Source organism: Acytostelium subglobosum (assembly GCF_000787575.1).
Source record: "Acytostelium subglobosum LB1 DNA, scaffold: scaffold38, whole genome shotgun sequence".
Lineage (NCBI taxonomy): Eukaryota > Evosea > Eumycetozoa > Acytosteliales > Acytosteliaceae > Acytostelium > Acytostelium subglobosum.
Window position 1 is genome coordinate 22,445 of NW_012236495.1, and position 17,668 is coordinate 40,112.

At 45.7% G+C, this 17,668-nt stretch overlaps 9 protein-coding genes across 9 annotated transcripts; 5 read left to right on the forward strand and 4 right to left on the reverse strand.

Annotated features, from left to right (window-relative positions):
* Window positions 1-954: 954 nt before the first annotated feature.
* On the forward strand, window positions 955-2,948 carry SAMD00019534_120700 (hypothetical protein; the record flags this gene model as incomplete). Its single annotated transcript, XM_012892625.1, has 3 exons — window positions 955-991; window positions 1,102-1,343; window positions 1,407-2,948. The coding sequence occupies 3 exons, from the start codon at window positions 955-957 to the stop codon at window positions 2,946-2,948; spliced, it is 1,821 nt and encodes a 606-aa protein (XP_012748079.1).
* Window positions 2,949-3,154: 206 nt separating this feature from the next.
* SAMD00019534_120710 (hypothetical protein) lies at window positions 3,155-3,877 on the forward strand (the record flags this gene model as incomplete). The annotated part of the gene is made up of 1 exon (XM_012892626.1): window positions 3,155-3,877. The coding sequence occupies one exon, from the start codon at window positions 3,155-3,157 to the stop codon at window positions 3,875-3,877; it is 723 nt and encodes a 240-aa protein (XP_012748080.1).
* Window positions 3,878-4,026: 149 nt separating this feature from the next.
* Window positions 4,027-5,163, reverse strand: SAMD00019534_120720 (hypothetical protein; the record flags this gene model as incomplete). Its single annotated transcript, XM_012892627.1, has 1 exon — window positions 4,027-5,163. The coding sequence occupies one exon, from the start codon at window positions 5,161-5,163 to the stop codon at window positions 4,027-4,029; it is 1,137 nt and encodes a 378-aa protein (XP_012748081.1).
* A 153-nt stretch (window positions 5,164-5,316) lies between these two features.
* SAMD00019534_120730 (hypothetical protein) lies at window positions 5,317-6,048 on the reverse strand (the record flags this gene model as incomplete). The annotated part of the gene is made up of 1 exon (XM_012892628.1): window positions 5,317-6,048. One exon carries the CDS (start codon window positions 6,046-6,048, stop codon window positions 5,317-5,319), a length of 732 nt encoding a protein of 243 aa, XP_012748082.1.
* Window positions 6,049-6,576: 528 nt separating this feature from the next.
* SAMD00019534_120740 (hypothetical protein) lies at window positions 6,577-6,934 on the reverse strand (the record flags this gene model as incomplete). Its single annotated transcript, XM_012892629.1, has 2 exons — window positions 6,577-6,687; window positions 6,758-6,934. 2 exons carry the CDS (start codon window positions 6,932-6,934, stop codon window positions 6,577-6,579), a joined length of 288 nt encoding a protein of 95 aa, XP_012748083.1.
* A 222-nt stretch (window positions 6,935-7,156) lies between these two features.
* On the forward strand, window positions 7,157-8,356 carry SAMD00019534_120750 (hypothetical protein; the record flags this gene model as incomplete). Its single annotated transcript, XM_012892630.1, has 4 exons — window positions 7,157-7,269; window positions 7,352-7,505; window positions 7,574-8,095; window positions 8,174-8,356. Coding segments are annotated over 4 exons (972 nt in total), but the record flags the coding sequence as incomplete, so codon positions are not given.
* A 182-nt stretch (window positions 8,357-8,538) lies between these two features.
* Window positions 8,539-11,646, reverse strand: SAMD00019534_120760 (hypothetical protein; the record flags this gene model as incomplete). Its single annotated transcript, XM_012892631.1, has 2 exons — window positions 8,539-11,400; window positions 11,464-11,646. 2 exons carry the CDS (start codon window positions 11,644-11,646, stop codon window positions 8,539-8,541), a joined length of 3,045 nt encoding a protein of 1,014 aa, XP_012748085.1.
* Window positions 11,647-14,994: 3,348 nt separating this feature from the next.
* SAMD00019534_120770 (hypothetical protein) lies at window positions 14,995-16,556 on the forward strand (the record flags this gene model as incomplete). Its single annotated transcript, XM_012892632.1, has 3 exons — window positions 14,995-15,798; window positions 15,914-16,051; window positions 16,113-16,556. 3 exons carry the CDS (start codon window positions 14,995-14,997, stop codon window positions 16,554-16,556), a joined length of 1,386 nt encoding a protein of 461 aa, XP_012748086.1.
* A 49-nt stretch (window positions 16,557-16,605) lies between these two features.
* On the forward strand, window positions 16,606-17,265 carry SAMD00019534_120780 (hypothetical protein; the record flags this gene model as incomplete). Its single annotated transcript, XM_012892633.1, has 1 exon — window positions 16,606-17,265. One exon carries the CDS (start codon window positions 16,606-16,608, stop codon window positions 17,263-17,265), a length of 660 nt encoding a protein of 219 aa, XP_012748087.1.
* Between the last annotated feature and the right edge of the window lie 403 nt (window positions 17,266-17,668).

Below are 17,668 nucleotides of genomic sequence, written 5' to 3' on the forward strand. Positions count from 1 at the left end.
AGATCAGTGACAGAGTTTGGGATGGCGCCAGAACTGATGCTGACACCTTTTCGGTAATCTCCAGTGATTGAGAGTTTTGCCACTGATGAAGGGATCACACCAGTGTTGAGTTCTTCGATTCCATCATCAAAGTGTAGCTCTGTGACCGATGATGGAATGGTTCCATCAATGATATTATAGTATAGGTGAAGGAGACTTCACTTTCAGACTCGATGTTCTTATAACTCACAGATCCGAATGCGAGACACTCGACACCATCGGGGATGTTGGAGTGATCCAATTGGAACTGAGGATTGGCAATCCAGAGATGCTTGGTGTGTGGTGGGATGGGTCCAGGGATGATGCGATGAGCCACATAACAAGTTCCTCCAAAGTGCGCCAGTGAATGAATGAGCAGCTCCTTGTATGACTTTAATACGAATCTATTGCATTGGGATGACTGCAAGGCAAGCACAGTGTAATCCAATCGAATGTCCTTTTTCGAGAAGATGAGATAATGTTGTCTCTCATTGAACAGACGTCGACAGATCAGCGACAACAATATTCGGTCGGCGTTGTCCTCCAACTTGGAGACAATCGTTTTGAGCAAATAAGTAGAGAGATCTGATAACATCAATGATGATTGGTTGATTAAGATGTATTATTATTTTCCCCCTTTTACGAACTCATCAATAATGGGGAGTAAGAATAACAAATACAACAACTTTACTTTGTACACATAATAAGGTACCACTATTAAATCATGTAGTTACCTAGGTCTTTTGGGAGGTTCAAAATCCATTCAAAAATTAATAAAATAACTTGGTGTTTGTAAACCACATCAGCACAAAACCTGATCCTTGCCCGCTTTGTTAGTTCATCATCCTCATTCATATTCAATCATATATAAATATTTCTATTATTCAGGTGTAGTAGTTGTTGTAATAAAAGCAACAACAACAACAACATACAATAATGTCAGATTCAAAGTACTTTCAAACAACAAAGAAAGGTATGTATCACTTCACATCAATCAATCAATCATTTATCGTGATCGACAGTTCACTCACTCAATACTATCCTTCCCCATAATATATACAACAACTACGACAACAACAACAGGTGAGATACATGAGTTGAAGGAAGAACTTCTCTCACAGCGTGAGGATAAAAAGAAGGAGGCAGTGAAGAAGGTCATTGCTGCAATGACTGTTGGAAAAGATGTCAGCATGCTCTTCACTCATGTCTTGAACTGTATTCAAACCAACAATCTCGAGCTTAAGAAGCTTGTCTATCTCTACGTCATGAACTATGCCAAGAATCATCCAGATCGTGCTATTCTTGCTGTCAACACCTTCCAAAAGGTATGTCTATTTATTAATCTTAATCATTCATTCACGCACTAACTATATAATGATATATTATAGGATGCATCTGATCCACATAACCCATTGATTAGAGCACTGGCTGTTAGAACTATGGGATGTATTAGAGTTGATAACATCACAGAGTACCTTTGTGAACCTTTGAGATTCTGTCTAAAGGATCAAGATCCATACGTCAGAAAGACGGCTGCTGTGTGTGTCGCCAAGCTCTACGACATCAACCCAGAGCTGGTGGAGAACCAGGGCTTCCTCGACATTCTCAACGACATGTTGGGTGACTCCAACCCAATGGTCGTGGCCAACGCCGTCGCCTCTCTCACCGAGATCGACGAGGTCAGCAAGCACGAGGTGTTCAGGATCCACCCAGCCAACGCCAACAAGTTGATGGCCGCACTCAACGAGTGCACTGAGTGGGGACAGGTGTTCATCCTCAACGCCCTCTGCAAGTACACGCCCCGTGACACAAAGGACGCCGAGTCTGTCTGCGAGCGTGTCGCCCCACGTCTCCAACACGCCAACTCTGCCGTCGTGCTGTCGGCCGTCAAGGTGTTGATGCGCTTCCTCAACTATGTCAACGCTCAGGACATTGTCAAGTTGTACTGCAAGAAGATGGCGCCACCCCTCGTCACTCTGCTCTCCAAGGAGCCCGAGATCCAGTTCCTGGGTCTGAGGAACATCAACCTGATCGTCCAGAAGAGACCCGAGATTCTTCAGTACGAGATGAAGGTGTTCTTCTGTAAGTACAACGACCCCATCTACGTCAAGATGGAGAAGCTGGAGATCATGATCATGCTGGCCAACGAGAAGAACATCGACGAGGTGTTGCTCGAGTTCAAGGAGTACGCCACAGAGGTCGACGTCGAGTTTGTTCGCAAGGCCGTCCGTGCCATCGGTCGCTGCGCCATCAAGATCGACCCATCGTCAGAGCGCTGCATTCAGGTGCTGCTCGATCTGATTCAGACCAAGGTCAACTACGTCGTGCAAGAGGCCATCATCGTCATCAAGGACATCTTTAGAAAGTATCCAAACAAGTATGAGGGTATCATCGCTACGCTCTGTGCCAACCTCGAATCACTGGACGAGCCAGAGGCCAAGGCCTCGATGATCTGGATCATTGGAGAGTATGCCGAGCGCATTGACAATGCCCACGAGCTGCTTGCTTCGTTCCTCGAGGGCTTCAAGGATGAGAACAGCCAGGTCCAGCTCCAGCTGCTGACCGCCATAGTCAAGCTGTTCCTTAAGCGTCCCAAGGACGCTCAGCAGATGGTGCAAACTGTTCTATCGCTGTCCACACAAGAGTCTGACAACCCCGATCTGCGTGACCGTGGCTTTGTCTACTGGAGACTGTTGTCCACAGACTTTGAGGCCGCCAAGGCCGTTGTACTCTCTGAGAAGCCTCTCATCACCGACACAACATCACACCTGGAGGAGTCGCTCCTAAACGACTTGATCTCCAACATCTCAACTCTCGCCTCAGTGTACCACCGCCCACCAGAAGACCTTTGTCGCCAAGCTCAAGGGTCTGTCAAAGCGCGGATTCAGAAGGGAAGAGGAGGACGACGAGGAGCCAGACTACATCGATGACGACAACAATGACATCAACAACAACCAGAACAGACCCCAACAACACCAGCAGCAGCAGCCACAACAAACAAGGTCTGGAAACCTATTCGACTTGGACGACCTGAGCGGAGCGCTCCCACAGAACAACAGCCCATATCAGCAACAACAACAGTTTGTCAATCCAAACGATCTGACATTCTTGCAGGGTGGCGAGAGGTGGCGGCCAAATGGGTGCGCCAGCGGTCACCAAGAAGATCCTCTTAGGCTCCGACCAGGGACAGGGCATTCAGATCAGCGGAGCATTTGTACGATACAACGGACGTCTGTCTCTCGAGTTGACTCTGCTCAATCTCAGTGGACAGCAGATGAACAAGTTCAAGATTCAATTCTTCCAGAACAGCTTTGGCGTGTCGCCAATCGAGGCCATCCTTCAGTGTGGCGCCATCGAGAATGGCCAGTCCATGGATGTCTCGGTGCCAATCTCTGCCAACGGCCCTCCCGCACAGCCATTGGCTCCACTCATCAACATGGCCATGATGGTGCTGCCATCTCAGGCCAAGTTCTACTTCCAGATGAACCTGCCCTTCCACATGCTCTTTGTCGAGAGCGGCCAGCTTGACCGCGAGGCCTATCTCTCGATGCGCAAGAGCATCCCTGAGGCCAACGAGAGGACCAAGGATATCCAGATCCAAGCACCCCAATTCGACGTGGACACCATCCTCCGCAGACTGCACTCCAAGAATCTGTTTGAGATTGTCCGTAAGAAGGTACAGAACCAAGACGTCTCATTCCTCTCGTGTAAGACCGAGAACTCTATCTATATCCTTGCCGAGTTGACCTTTACCGTTGGAACTCGTGTCTGTCGTCTCACCTCCAAGTCAACTGCGATTGAATTCACTCCTCTGTTCGAACACACAATGGAGATGTTGATCAATGACCAACAGTACTAGTAGCACCAATCCAACTCAGTCCATCCATTTATCTCTATCCATCCTACCTCATTCTCAAACCCAAACTAAGCCTGTGCATCTTGTCATACTATGGAACAATAAACAGCCCTCCAAATAATAACTAATATTATAATACAATGATGGCAACACTACTGTTGCTGTTGCTGTTTACTTCTTTCCTTTTCCAATGCCTCTTTCAACACTCTGATTGTATCACTTCTTCCATAACGTGTGGCTACATCTAGTGGTGTCTCCCCATCGACTTGAACATGGATGTCGGCTCCATGCTCATAGAGTAGTTGACAGATCTCGTGTTGGCCATGTCTCGCAGCCGTCAATAGTGGGGTGAGACCATCTTTACGCTTGGTATCAAACTTGATCGAGGGGAATCGTTTGAACAGCTCTGTGATCAACTTGACATTGCCATACTGACTGAGAACGTGCAGGACTGTTGATCCATCCTTCATGGCCAAGTCCACATCGATGCCTGGCACCTCCATCAGTGCAATCGCCGTGTTATAATGATGTCTGGCACAGGCCACGTACAAACAACTCGATCCATCGGTTGTCATCTGAATGTTTGGTGATGCTTTATACTTGGCGAGCAGGTCAACTGCGCGAATGTTTCCATTCTGTGCAGCGATGAGCATTGCAGTGGCACCATCTGATGTCTGAGCATTTGGGTCTGCCTTGGCCTTCAGCAACCTCTCCATGATGCCATAGTGTGATATCTGTGTGGCCACTTGAATGGGATAGTAGTGCGATCGAGGCAGGTTGGTCTTGGCACCGTTCCCCAGCAGCAATGTAACAACTTCCTCTTGTGCGGTCTCGACTGCTGCGTAGAGCAGTGTGGCGCCCTCATCATCGATGCGCATATTGATGTCGACGCCCGTGGCCAGCAGTTGACGGACGATTTGTGGCGAGCCGTATTGACATGCAGCAGTGAGTCCAGTGACAATCTGATTCTGGTCCAGTCGTTGACCAGAGTCTGAGGAGAGCAGACACTCGACAATGCCGGGCTTGCCCTGGACGCATGCAACAGCGAATGGTGTAACGCCATTGTCCTCTGTAATACTAGTGTCCGCTCCACATTCTATTAACTTCTTCATCAATTCTACGCTGCCATTGAACGCTGCAAAGAATGCACAAGTACATCCACCAATGAATCTTTGATTGACATTGATCCTCATTTCGGTCACTCTATCCAGCAATGACAGTGCTTCCTTCACCTGATTGTTCTGACATCTCTCAAACAACTGTCTACTATTCTGTTCAGAGAATGACATCTCTATCTTTCCTAATTATCTGTTTGAAATAAAAACAATGAATGTAGACGAATCAATGAAACTTCATTTCCTGGGACAATAACGACAAAAATAAGTTGTTGCCCTGGGCTAACCTTTGATTTGATCATGTGACTGGGAACTGTTTATTATTGATTATGGACAGAATATAACATTGTAGTTGTATTGACCTGGACAGGTAAAGGTGGAGGTGTGATCATCATAGGCATAGGAGTATGCATTGGGACATGCCTTCTTGAAGATCTCAGAGTAGGTTGTGGGCTGACATGTTTGTGGAGTAGAGTAGGCACCTGTACAACAATATTGTGGACTGCCATACTTCTCACAAGCACTCAAACATGCAACAACCTGTCCATTGTAGACCACTTGGAGGTCGGAGGGACATATGTCATTGAGATCACTAACACATCCTGCCAAAGTACAGTTGTAATCGTTGGAGGTTGGTGCATCGGGTCCAAATGCCACTGGGAGATTATAGCCATCGACCAAACTGACGTCATAATAGTCTTGGTTGCCATTGCCTGACAGGGTCATCTCGATGAGTGTGGCTGGAGGGTTGCCACCAGCACCGTTGCATTGAAGGACGCCACCGCAGTCACCAGTCTGGCAGTAGCCATTGCCATTGGAGTCAAAGTCACAGTCGGTACGGCCCCAGAACCTGCCTTGCCAGTTGTCTTGAAGGGAGATAATGTTGGAGTCACCTGGGGTTAGAGCCCATCCGCCACCCATTGGAAGTTGGAAACCTGGATTGTCAAGAGCGCCAACATAAACAGTCACATTACAATAGTTGGTGAATGTGAATTGTCTCTGAGCATAGGATACAGATAGCAATAAAGAGAATATTATTAATGTATTTGAGATGGTCATTATTTGATTGATTGATTGATTGAAGGTACTGGATTACTGGATTGAAAGATATCTTGATATTTATAGGTGATCCCACGGAAGCGGAATCCAAATGATCAGGTCTGATTTTGATTGATATTTATTGATCATAAATATCAAGGGTTGGGCACTGATCTTGGCACGATGTGGAGCAAAGAATGAACAACCTTGTTGTGTGTTGAGCCGTCAAAAGATACGCCCAGGCCGAGAGAAGGAAGGCATAAGTTGAATCGATCTCTAGTGGATGGACCACATTAACAATAATGTTTACCATGGTATGAGCTTGAACTTGAACTTGACCTTGATATACCCAGGTCGCATGTTTGCATGATATCGATGATTATATGATTGGGTCGGGTCTTCATTGGCACTATGTATATTGTACTGGCTACAATAGTAGATCGGCTGTACGTTGCATCTCAAACACGTGAATGAGCATAGGACCTCCCTGGCTGTTGTGTGTGTGTTGATTGAAATGATACATGCTATGTGACAATGAGATAGACCTCCCTAGTTCCTTTGACGCTTTGTAGACAATGATCTCTCCTCCATTAAAGACTTGTACTCTTCAGATGGTAGTTCGAATGGTTCAATCTTGTCTTCATCAATTACATGATCATCCTTTAATGTTTGATGAATGATGTAAGTATGTATGTATGATTGATTAACAAATAAACAGATAAACACATACCAATGCATCTAGATTATAATACTCTTGTATCTCCTTCAGTATTTGATCAGCAGTAAAGTGTTTATCGGGTAGTTGTTGTTGTAGTAGGACCATTGTATTGATCACTGAGAAGTACTTGTTGATGCCCAGTGGCAAGTATCTACTGATTGCATCAAGTAGGTAACATCTTGAACGCATATCCCAATGTGAATCTGTTGTCGTATGTCCATCATCCACTGCTGCTGTACTACCATCTGTTAATTCACTATCACTCATTATTATTATTTATTTATATATATTATTATTCAAGTTCAAGAATGAGTGAACAGTCAACTTGAAGTTAACAACAACAAAAGTTTCAAAATAGGCAATTTAACTAAAAATGTGACATTTCATTCAGTCAATGATGTAACAATAACAATGACAGATAATAAAAATACATTGAAGGGTAGACCACCAAACAATGACCCTGTCGATCCTATTGCTGGCTCGATGGCTGGTGTATCAAGGTCATTAACCAGGATACTAGCAGGGTAATGCATATAATATTGAATCAGATTGTTGTTGACAATAAATTATATATATACTTACATACTTCCGACTTTATAAATGTAGAATGTCAAGAGGTGGAATTGCTGGATCATTCTCTGGAATGGCAGAAGAGACAGCAGGATACCCTCTGGACTTGATAAAGACAAGGATACAGGTACACGCCAATCCAAATGTCAGCTTTATAAATGTATTCAAGGAGTTGATACAGAAAGAAGGTGTAAGTATCAAATGTTTGAATGAACTCTGTGTGAATGAACCTGACAAAAGCAACCATTCATTCTATAGTTTGTTGGAATGTTCAGAGGATTGAGCTCGCCACTGCTGGCAGCTGCAATGGCTTCAGCAATTCAGTTCACAACATTTGAAAAGGTCAACTTGAAGATTGAAACATACTATCCACAAGTGTCAAGTACAGTGCGTTACCTGACATCTGGCGCAACAGCTGGTCTATTTCAATCATTTGTAATATGTCCAGTCGATGTTATAAAGAGCAGGATGATGATACAGGGTATGGGACATGGACATGGTGGAGGAGGAGGAGGACATGGAGGAGGTGGAACATTAGCATTGGCCAAATCAATATTTAAAGAGAATGGTATTAGAGGATTCTACACTGGATTCACTGCCACCCTATTGCGCGATGTGCCAGGTACTGCGATATTCTTTGCAACCTACGTGGGTCTAAAGCAGAAACTTGGCGTCGAGGAGCATGGCAAATCACACAGTGCACGTGACGTCCTGGCTATCCTTTTAGCTGGAGGATTGGCTGGTAGTGCCTATCGTAGCAGTACACATTGTTTTGATATTGTATGTATCCAGGAATCATTCACTCAATCAATCGAGTTGATTAGCTAACTAGCTCACTCCATTCATTCATTCAAATAGGCCAAGACATTGATACAGACACAGACCACAACGCCAAAGTATAAGGGTACACTGGATTGTTTAAGACAACTAGTAGCAAGAGATGGTATCAAAGGTTTGTTCCGAGGATACATCCCAACTGTTGTAAGATCATTTCCAGCCAATGCAGCAGGATTCATGGTGTATGAACTTGTACAGAACATCTAATGATGATGGTACGTACTTGGGACAAGGCAATCACATCCTCTATTGATTGATCAGTACTAACTCCCTTCATTGATCAATCAGTTAAACACGACCGACCAAAAATTCAAACAATCAACCAAACCAAACAAATCAAGCCGATCGATGTAGAAGTAGATATAATATAATAATATAGTAGTAGTTTATTGATTGTCATCCTCTGTCAATGCAGTCAAGTGCGCTATAGTACATTGCTTCAAGGCTGATATGTTGTATCCACCTTCGAGCACAGAGATAAGACGGCCATTGCACCAGCGGTCGGCTACCTGGCGCAACAATCGTGTGATCTCGATGTAGTTCTCCTCGAGCAGACAGAGCGACGCCAGGTGGTCGTCGATGTGCGCGTCAAAACCGCAAGAGATAAGTAGCAGGTCGGGTTGGTAATCGTTCAGCTTGTCGATGATGATTGAGAATGCTTTGAGGAAGGCGTTGGCCGTGCTCTTGGGGTCGAGCGGGATGTTGACAATGTTGTTGGCTGGCGCGCCCATGTTGGGATCGTCCTGTTGATGAGGGTCGTTTGCCGGCACGGCACCACTGGGCAGGATCACTCCGTGACACTTGCCTCCGCCACTGCCCGGATAGAAGCCTTCCTCAAACATGTGGATGGAGAGGAAGAGGAAGCCTGGGTCACCCACCAGTACCTCTTCGGTGCCATTGCCATGATGCACGTCAAAGTCGACGACGGCTATCTTCTCCACGCCATACTTGAGTTGGGCATACTTGCCCGCGATGGCTACATTGTTGAGCAGACAGAAGCCCTGTGAGTTGGTTCCCGATGTCAGTCCCTCGCGACCTGCATGGTGGCCTGGTGGGCGAGCAGCTACAAATGCCGAGGTGACTGCACCCTTCATAACCTGGTCGACCGCACACAAGGTAGCACCAACTGCACGTCTGGCTGCCTTGAGTGAATGCTTCGAGACGAATGTGTCTCCATCTTCAGTGTCGGTGACTGGGGAGAATTGGATTGCTCCACCAACTTGGGTGGCACCATCGTTGGCACTGAGTGCTCTGATCTCGTTGTGGTCCAGCTTCTCGGTCATCTCGTCAAGCTGTCTCAAGTAGTCAGCTGAGTGTACAGTCAGTATCCACTTATCGTTCACCTCGTCAGGGTCACTCTTGATGACCAGGCGATCGGTCTGCTTGGAAAACTCATTGATGGCACGAATGACCGCGGTCAATCTCTTGGGTGACTCGGGGTGGTCTTCAGGCACAGAGTGATCCAGGCATTGAGAGTGGTAGACTGCGAGCACCTTGCGGTCAACAATGGCCGAGGCATGACCACCAGTTCGTATGCGATTGGACTCATACTTGCTGAGCAGGTCAGTCAGACGCAGTACGAAAGGGTTGGTACTGTCGATGAGTGATTGATCGAGATCGGGATCACCTCGTCTATTGCTGCCCTGGTTCATAGACCTCAGCACATTGTAGGCGAATGACATGCGGTCGGCGTTGCATAGGGTCTGCTGGATGACATCGATGATGTAGTTCTGGATCATTCGTTGATGCTTGTCAATGATGGCCTTCCATGTTTGAATATGGATCGAGTACAACAACTCCATGAGACTCTGTACCTTTTGAACAAAGTTGAGCTCCTTCTGCACGGCTCTGAATCGGCCCTCAATGTTTGTGAGAGTGGACTCTAGGGGTGCCAACGAGTCAAGTATGCGGATGGTCTCATTGCGAGTGTGCTCCATGTTGGTGTCGGATCCTCCTGAAGTTGACGCGGACATTAGATTGTTCAATAAAGTTGGATCATTGAATGAGGCCTCAATTGAGTCCTTCTTGCCTTGTAGTGCATCGCGATGTAGTGTTACCTCCTGGAGGATGGCCTCGAATATCTCTTCCAGGGGTTGGTACCTATCCATGTACTCTAGGAATGATGCCACCTCATTCTCATCAAAGAATACCTCGCCCAATGGCACTAGACTGTCCTCCATCGCAGAGTGATGGCGACTAATGCGCTGATACAGTGTCTGGTAGTTCTTGGCGATGGTAAACAGGGGTCCGTCAATGGCCGACAGCAAGTTCTTGGTGGCAGGGCTGTTGTAATGAGACTCACTGCTGGGTGCGGATAAGATGGTGAAGAAGTGGCACAGACGCACTCGGTTCTCTGCCGAGATCTCGTTGGAGAACACAGACATTGAGTGGATAGCACGCTGCAGACACTCGATGATCGAGTTGGACGGCACGAATGGCGCGCCATGTGCATTGTGGATGGCAAATGGTGATCGTGACCAGGTCTGTGGTGAGTCAGACATGCCGAATGGGTCGGCTAGGGATCTCGTGCCATCCTTGTGAATTGATGATGACTTAGTTCCCGTTGTAGATCGGGACAATGATGATTGTTGTTGATGTTGTTGTTGTTGAGGCGGTTGATTGTTGTTGTTGAATGGTGAAGTTTGGATGTAGGGCAACTTGGATGTTGAATGGGACTGGACCATCTTGGGCTTCGTATTGATGGGTGATGGTGTGTTGACTGTTGGCGAGTTGTTGGTCGATGCCGCCAGGGACTTGGACTGCAGGCGGGTCATTGGACGTCCATGGCTACTCACTGGAACAGACGAGCTGGACATGGACATCTGTTGGACTTGTGATGATGAGTAACTAAGTGGTCTATTGTTGTTGTTGTTGTTGATGATGATGTTGTTATTTCCAGGGCCACCGACCATTACAACAGGCTTGGTGGGTCCAACTCCACCCAAACTAGAGGACTGTGAGAGTGATGGAACAGAGTATGCTGAACAACTCATTGAACGACCTGATGGCACTGCAGACATCATTGATGATGAAGGTGAAGGTGGAGATGACATTGGGGACTCTGGTGGACTCTGGCCAAACAATGAGCTGAATCCAGAGGGTGAGGCACTATTCTGATCGATCACTCTAGATTTCTTGAATGGACGACCTGCACGTGATGCCATCTCCATACTAAGATCCTCTGGTCCACTTCCATATCCAATGTTGGATAAAGTATCAGGGACGATGGGTGGGATGAGTCCTTTGGACTAAGTTGTAATTGATTGATTGAGTGAGTATAATTGAATGAAGTACGTTAACTGACAACTTACAGTCCATTTAGTTCCACAGGTCTTACAACGCCAACGTTGAGCACCTTTGTTTGTCTTTCCTTTGCGCTGGGAGTATAGGACATCTTCGATGCGAGCACAGTGCACTGAACAATGTCCACGTGGTGCCACTTGGCAACAATGAGGCTTGTCTGCCATGTGCACTCGATGTGAGTCACTGGCCATTGCCAGTGTGTGAATTGATGTCATAAGGTCCATAAAGGAGTTATTTGTTGTTGATGTTGGTGGTGTAGGGTCCAGGTTGGGCTTTGGGGCTTGGGGCTTGAGGGCTTAGGCTTTAAGTGATAAGGCCTAATTTGTTTATATGATTGATTGAATGAAGTTGGAGTGATGTGATGTGAAGTGATGCTATGAATAAATAATATATACAATCTGTGGAAGGACTTGGAAAGATAACAAAATCCTCCAAAGATGTGAATTGGTTGTTTGGTTGGTTGGTTGTGATGTCGATTCAATTAAGGCCTTGGGCTCTAACAAGGTCCACAAACTAAACTTGGGCCTATATTAATATTATTAATATTATTAATTGGTATTTAGTTGAGTTGAGTTTAGTTGAGTTGATGAGATTGTTGTTGTTGATTCGAAAGTAGAGTTTGATTGGTGGAGTTACAAAATAATATTATTATTAATAAATGGCTAATGGAAGAATAAAAGTTTGAGAATGAGGCTCACTGTGATGATGATATTATGATTTAGTTATTGATAGGATATGATAGGATAGAAGGAAGTATGAAGGTACTCGAGTAGGAGGCTTAGGAACACAATAGAGGGATTGATTGAAGGCAACGCTGGAGCTCCTTGATCAATGTGGTGTTCTTGTTCTCCTTCTTGTTGTTGTTGTTGTTGTTGTTATTATTGTTGGTGTGTGTGAGTGTGAGTGTGGTGGTTGTAGAGGGAGAGAGATAGAAGGCATTGATGGATGGAAGAGGAGGTATAGAGATAGAGGTACGACATATAATATATATATATATGTACATTCACACGTATTCCAACAACAACAACGTACTAAACAGAGGGTGATTGTGGCGCAGAGGGCATATTGGTGGGGGGTGGATTGATGAACTGATCAGTGCTCGTGTGGTTGGTTGATGTGAGAATGAATGAGTGAGTGCAGAGAGTGTGTTTAGTAAAGGAGCGAGTGGTGTGTGTGTGTTGTTGGACGGATGGATTGATTGATTGATGAGTTGGAGTTGGAGTTGGATAGTACTGAAGGCTTATATTGGCGAGTGCACTAGTACTCACCCTCCCTCTCTCTCCTTCAGTATTTGCCCGGCTATTTATACATTGAATGTAAGATAAGTTTGGAATGTATTGGATGATGATGAAGGCAATGCCAACATTTAACTTGTATATACAATACAAATACAAGTATATATCATATGATACTTAACTTGGTGACAGGGCTCAGTCAGCCCCAGCCATCCTCCTACCTTGCCGACTTACTGGATCGAGAACTGTTTAAGCTTCTCCCAGGTACTAATGTGTGTGGATCTACGAATGGATTGTTAACGTAGAGAGTATTGTTATGATGATGTTGATCATGTTGATCTTGTTGATCATGGTCGGGCAAGGTAGGGTAGGTACTATAATGGACATGATCTGCTTGCAGTTATCCAACTTGCCCACAAAAGAAGGAATCGTCATGGACTTCAATGGTGTGTGTGTGTTGGATTAGGAGAGGGTATGTGTCCATCTTACCTACTTACTTTAGTGAGAAGATAGTATTGATTGACATATGTTATTGTTAGTTAGTTAGACATCTAGGGCAACTACATCCAGTAGGAAGGTCATAGTAAAGTTTTGAAACAGTAGAGTCTAGTATCATCTCCTTATTTATGTTTATAACAATTAGTATACAAACATCCTTGTCGACGCATACTCATGTCGAGATGGGTATATGAAGTGGATAAGCTTCAAAGTTATTGATTTATATTGAGTCATTGTCAAAGTGATTCAAACTAAGAGGTCACACCCCCCCAGCCCACGCTCTTGTCCAAAAGACCAAGACCAAAGTGGATTGAAGCGGTCGACCCCTCTTCGCTTGACAACTCAGAACTACACTTGGAGGACCTAGTGAACGAATTCTCTATCTACCTTGGTGACGATGAGTCCTTCTCTGATGATGATTACTATTGTCCATGTTCATAGTAAAATAAACAGTAAAGACTGATGTGTAGATGCTCCTTGTACTTAAAAAAAGGATAGGAAGAGCTTGAGTGCTGCCTGTATAAAGTAGTTGGCTTCTTCCTCGTACTGAACCAGCTGCCCAGACATCTGGAATTCTAGCTACAAGTACTCTTTATTGTACTGGATGAGCGAGGGAAAGCTGGACGGCGAGGGAGGAGAACTTTGGAAAGAAGTTTGAAGACTTGTGATCGATTCACTTGTGCCCAGCAAGGTCTCTGTTTGGAAGGTAGGCCATTGTGTTTTGAGGTCAAGGACAGTGATTGAGGTGCCAGCACCTATCAGCCAAGTGATGGCGTCTGAGTCCATCAATGTATCCTTTAGAGATAGTGACTTGATGCTATTGTTTGCTGACAGCAGTGCTATGAGACCGTCAGTGCCCAAGTATGGAACACCCTGGATGAAGAGGCTTTTGATATTGGTATTGGCCGCTGCCAGCTCTGCAAAGAACGAATTTCCCTCAATCCTCAGTCCATAGAGATGAAGATAAGTGAGACTCTGGCATCTTGCAATGAGTTGGAAAGTATTCTCCATGTCAAAGAGTTGTTGCGAACTCATGGCTCGGTAGATGTCCATTTGTGGTTGTGAAGGTTGGATCACTTTGAACCTATTTGTTGGCCATCAACTGCTTGTGGATGTAGCCTTGCTTGTGTCGATTGAGATTGGTGCGACCAACCTCGAAGCCGCACTCACATCTTACCTTTTGTTTGATGTATGCTTTGTGTCGCTCTCTGAACCCCGAGTTCTCGTCCCAATAGTACTCTTTGAATAATGACATGTTATATCTGTTAGAGATAAATTGTTTAATTTGAATTTATTTATTTATTTGTTTATGAGTTTCCTAAATGGGAGGAACAGATGCCACATCACCTCCTTCACAACTTTGATGCTCACTCATTCATTATTCACACCACAACATCAACAAATACTACAACCCTCGCCTCATACAACATTTGTCTAACTATTACACTCACACAAACATGGCATCAGTTCAACAACAAGCTATTGAAAGGATCAACCAATCTACATTGTCCACTCCTCAGAGGTTGGCTTGCAAGCAAGCGATTGTTGGAGATGACAACAAAGCAACTCTTATCCTGTCTCTCACCCCTGATGAGCTCTTGGAGTTCTCAAGGTCTCATTGCCCCAGCTCGTAAGTACAACAACATCGGCGCAATGTCTTCATTCAATACTAACATACACTCTCAAGCCGGTGCTGCAGGAGGAGGTGGTGGCCAAGCGCGTAAGTAGAAGTGAGAGCGAGTGATGCGGAAGGGTTGGTATTGAATCTATTCATCAGCCCAATCTCCATACACATTACAGATCAACATGGGCAGACTGCTCCAACCAGGAATGCCAGAGTTAAAGCAGGAGGTATTCGTAGACAGAGAGAGAGAGATCACAACAATGGCACAGCATTGTCTGAAGGTCATAGGCATTGGACGCATGGCTGGTGGCGCTAGAAACAACTATAGTGCTCCAATATTGGTGACTTCACAGATGTGGGGATCAGGCAAGACCCATCTTGGATTACACTTCGTCGACCAGGTTAGGACCGAACAAAACATCAAAGCCGCTGTTTTGGAGATGTATGAAACAATGAGGTTGCCGAACCAGACAAACATCGAGCAAGACTGGGCACGGCTTGTCTCTCTTCCCACCATCTACATCGACATGAGGATGATTTCCTGCCCAATGGATCGTCACTTCTCCAAGGAGGAAAGGCTGTCAGCACTCTGTCAATGCTTGATCACTGTTGGAAGTGGAAGTTACGATCAACAACAGCTCAATCCAACTGTTGTCACGCGGTGCATTCCCCAGAGCTTTGTGCACATTGACGAGATCGATCATATCTTCAACAACTCGAAGGAAACAATGGAGATCATCTGTTATCTCTGGAGCAATCTGTTCCAAGCACTGGCACTTGTTGGCTTTCCTGTCTACATCTCTGGACGCACGTCATCACTCTTGTCGATCAACAAGCACTTGTTTGCTCCCCATCCATCGTCTCCACAGAACTCCGTGATCAGACATATCCTTCTTGGCATGTTCAACAGGGAGCACATTGCTGAATACACAAGAGCGAGAATGGACAAGGACACTCCAGACCAGACAATCACCTCCATCATGGAGGTATGTATCTACATCTTTGCGTTATCTAGTGCTCTCTAAATATAAATCTACAAAGTTGACAGCAGGCGCTCCTCGATTGGTCCAATTCTCTGTGGACCTGATGAAAAAAAACAAGGACGCACCGCTCAACAGTACCAAGCTGAGAGACTACATCAGAGCCGAGGGACACACTGCCCAGCTTGCGCCCTATTTATCATTCGATGAGAACAAGAGGTCATTATACATCTCTCTTTGCCTTGCATCACTCTTCAAGGTTTGAGTGACTTCTTATGCCGAGAGGATTATCAACACTGACTTATCAACAACCCCTTTAGATCCAGGTCAGATTGAATGACGAGCTATTACAGAAGCAACTTTGGGGCTACAAGCACGACTCTGTCGTCAACTATGCTGACCTCCTCCAGTCATTGAATGTCTACATTCAGCCCATTGCCAGTCAGGAAGGTCAAGTCAACATCCAGATCCCCCAGATTTCCATCGACGAGTTAGTTGAGAAATTTCCCAATGAAGCCGGCATCAAAGAGTACTCTGAAATGTGCAACGAGCTAAAGCGACAAACCCAGAACTCCTCAATGCGTGCAACCGGCGAGCCCTTGGAGCTCTCATTTGCCGCGTGCATCATCCTCAAAATGCTACAAGCTCCACAGCACGGAGCACGCTCCTACCATTCCCATCACTGCGCCTCTGCCATTCTTAAAGGTATTTACTCCTGGCTGTTCCAGGATGGCGACGTCTTGTCACCAACTAACGCACGCTAAGGATTCGCTGGCGGAGTCCCTTCTCTTCTACCCCAACACAAATAAGTGCATGGCATTCCCCATCATCAATAGAAGAAACCTTTCATTTGACCAATCAATTGTAGCCAATGTCCTGCAATCCGGCGCCTTTGTTGAACATCAAGATGTCCAAGTCCACTCCGACAAGTTCGGCGCAGTGATCGAAATGTGCCAGCGATGCGTCCTCTACAAGCCTGGCCCCAAGTCAGCCAGCTCAGATTTCTACATGCGACTCGAGGGCGACGTCCTGCTCTCATTCATCATCAAGAACACAATCACCACAAAGCAGCTTGTTGAGGAGATTCAAAAGGCCAACCCCACTGACACTTTACGCTGTGTGTCTGTCGTGGTGTCACCTGCTTGCAACTTGAAGCTGGTGAGACAAGATGAACTTGTAGAGAGAGACGAGTATCTCCTCTTCAAAAATGGTTCCACAATCAACGACACCCAAGTCCCCAGCAACATGCAAGTGGTCATTCTGAAGCCGGCAGCTCTTCAGAACCTCTTCACACCTCAGAACTGGAGGATATTGGCGTCCAAACCATTCGAGATCGAGTTCTTGGCTGTCGACGATGAGAACGAGGACGAGGACGAGGAAGAGGAGGTCGAAGACGACAACAACTTGCAGGATGACGACGAGGACGAGGAAGAGGAGGTCGAAGACGACAACAACATGCAGGATGACGACTGAGTGATATCACCCTGTACATACAACAACCATTGTGGAGAATAAACTGCACACCCTCTGTCTCCAACCACACACCGTCCCACACTCGGTGAACAAACGGTGATAGCTTGGTGAACATCTCTCTGACCAACGTGCTGAGTACACCCCTGGTAACTCTATCGGTCGTGCTGAAACAATACTCCTGGTAACTCTCTTGGGCGTGCAAACTGTTAAAGCGCTAACAAGTACCGAAAGTAGAATTGTTGGTAGAATCGAGGGATCGTCCTTGTATTTATTAAAGGTTATTATTTCTATTATTTTGAACTTCTAAACTCTATTTCTACTACAATTCTACATTGATTAGACAGATACTCTTTTTCCAACGTGCTCACTGCTATGGCGGTGACAGGTACTGAAAGTAGAATTG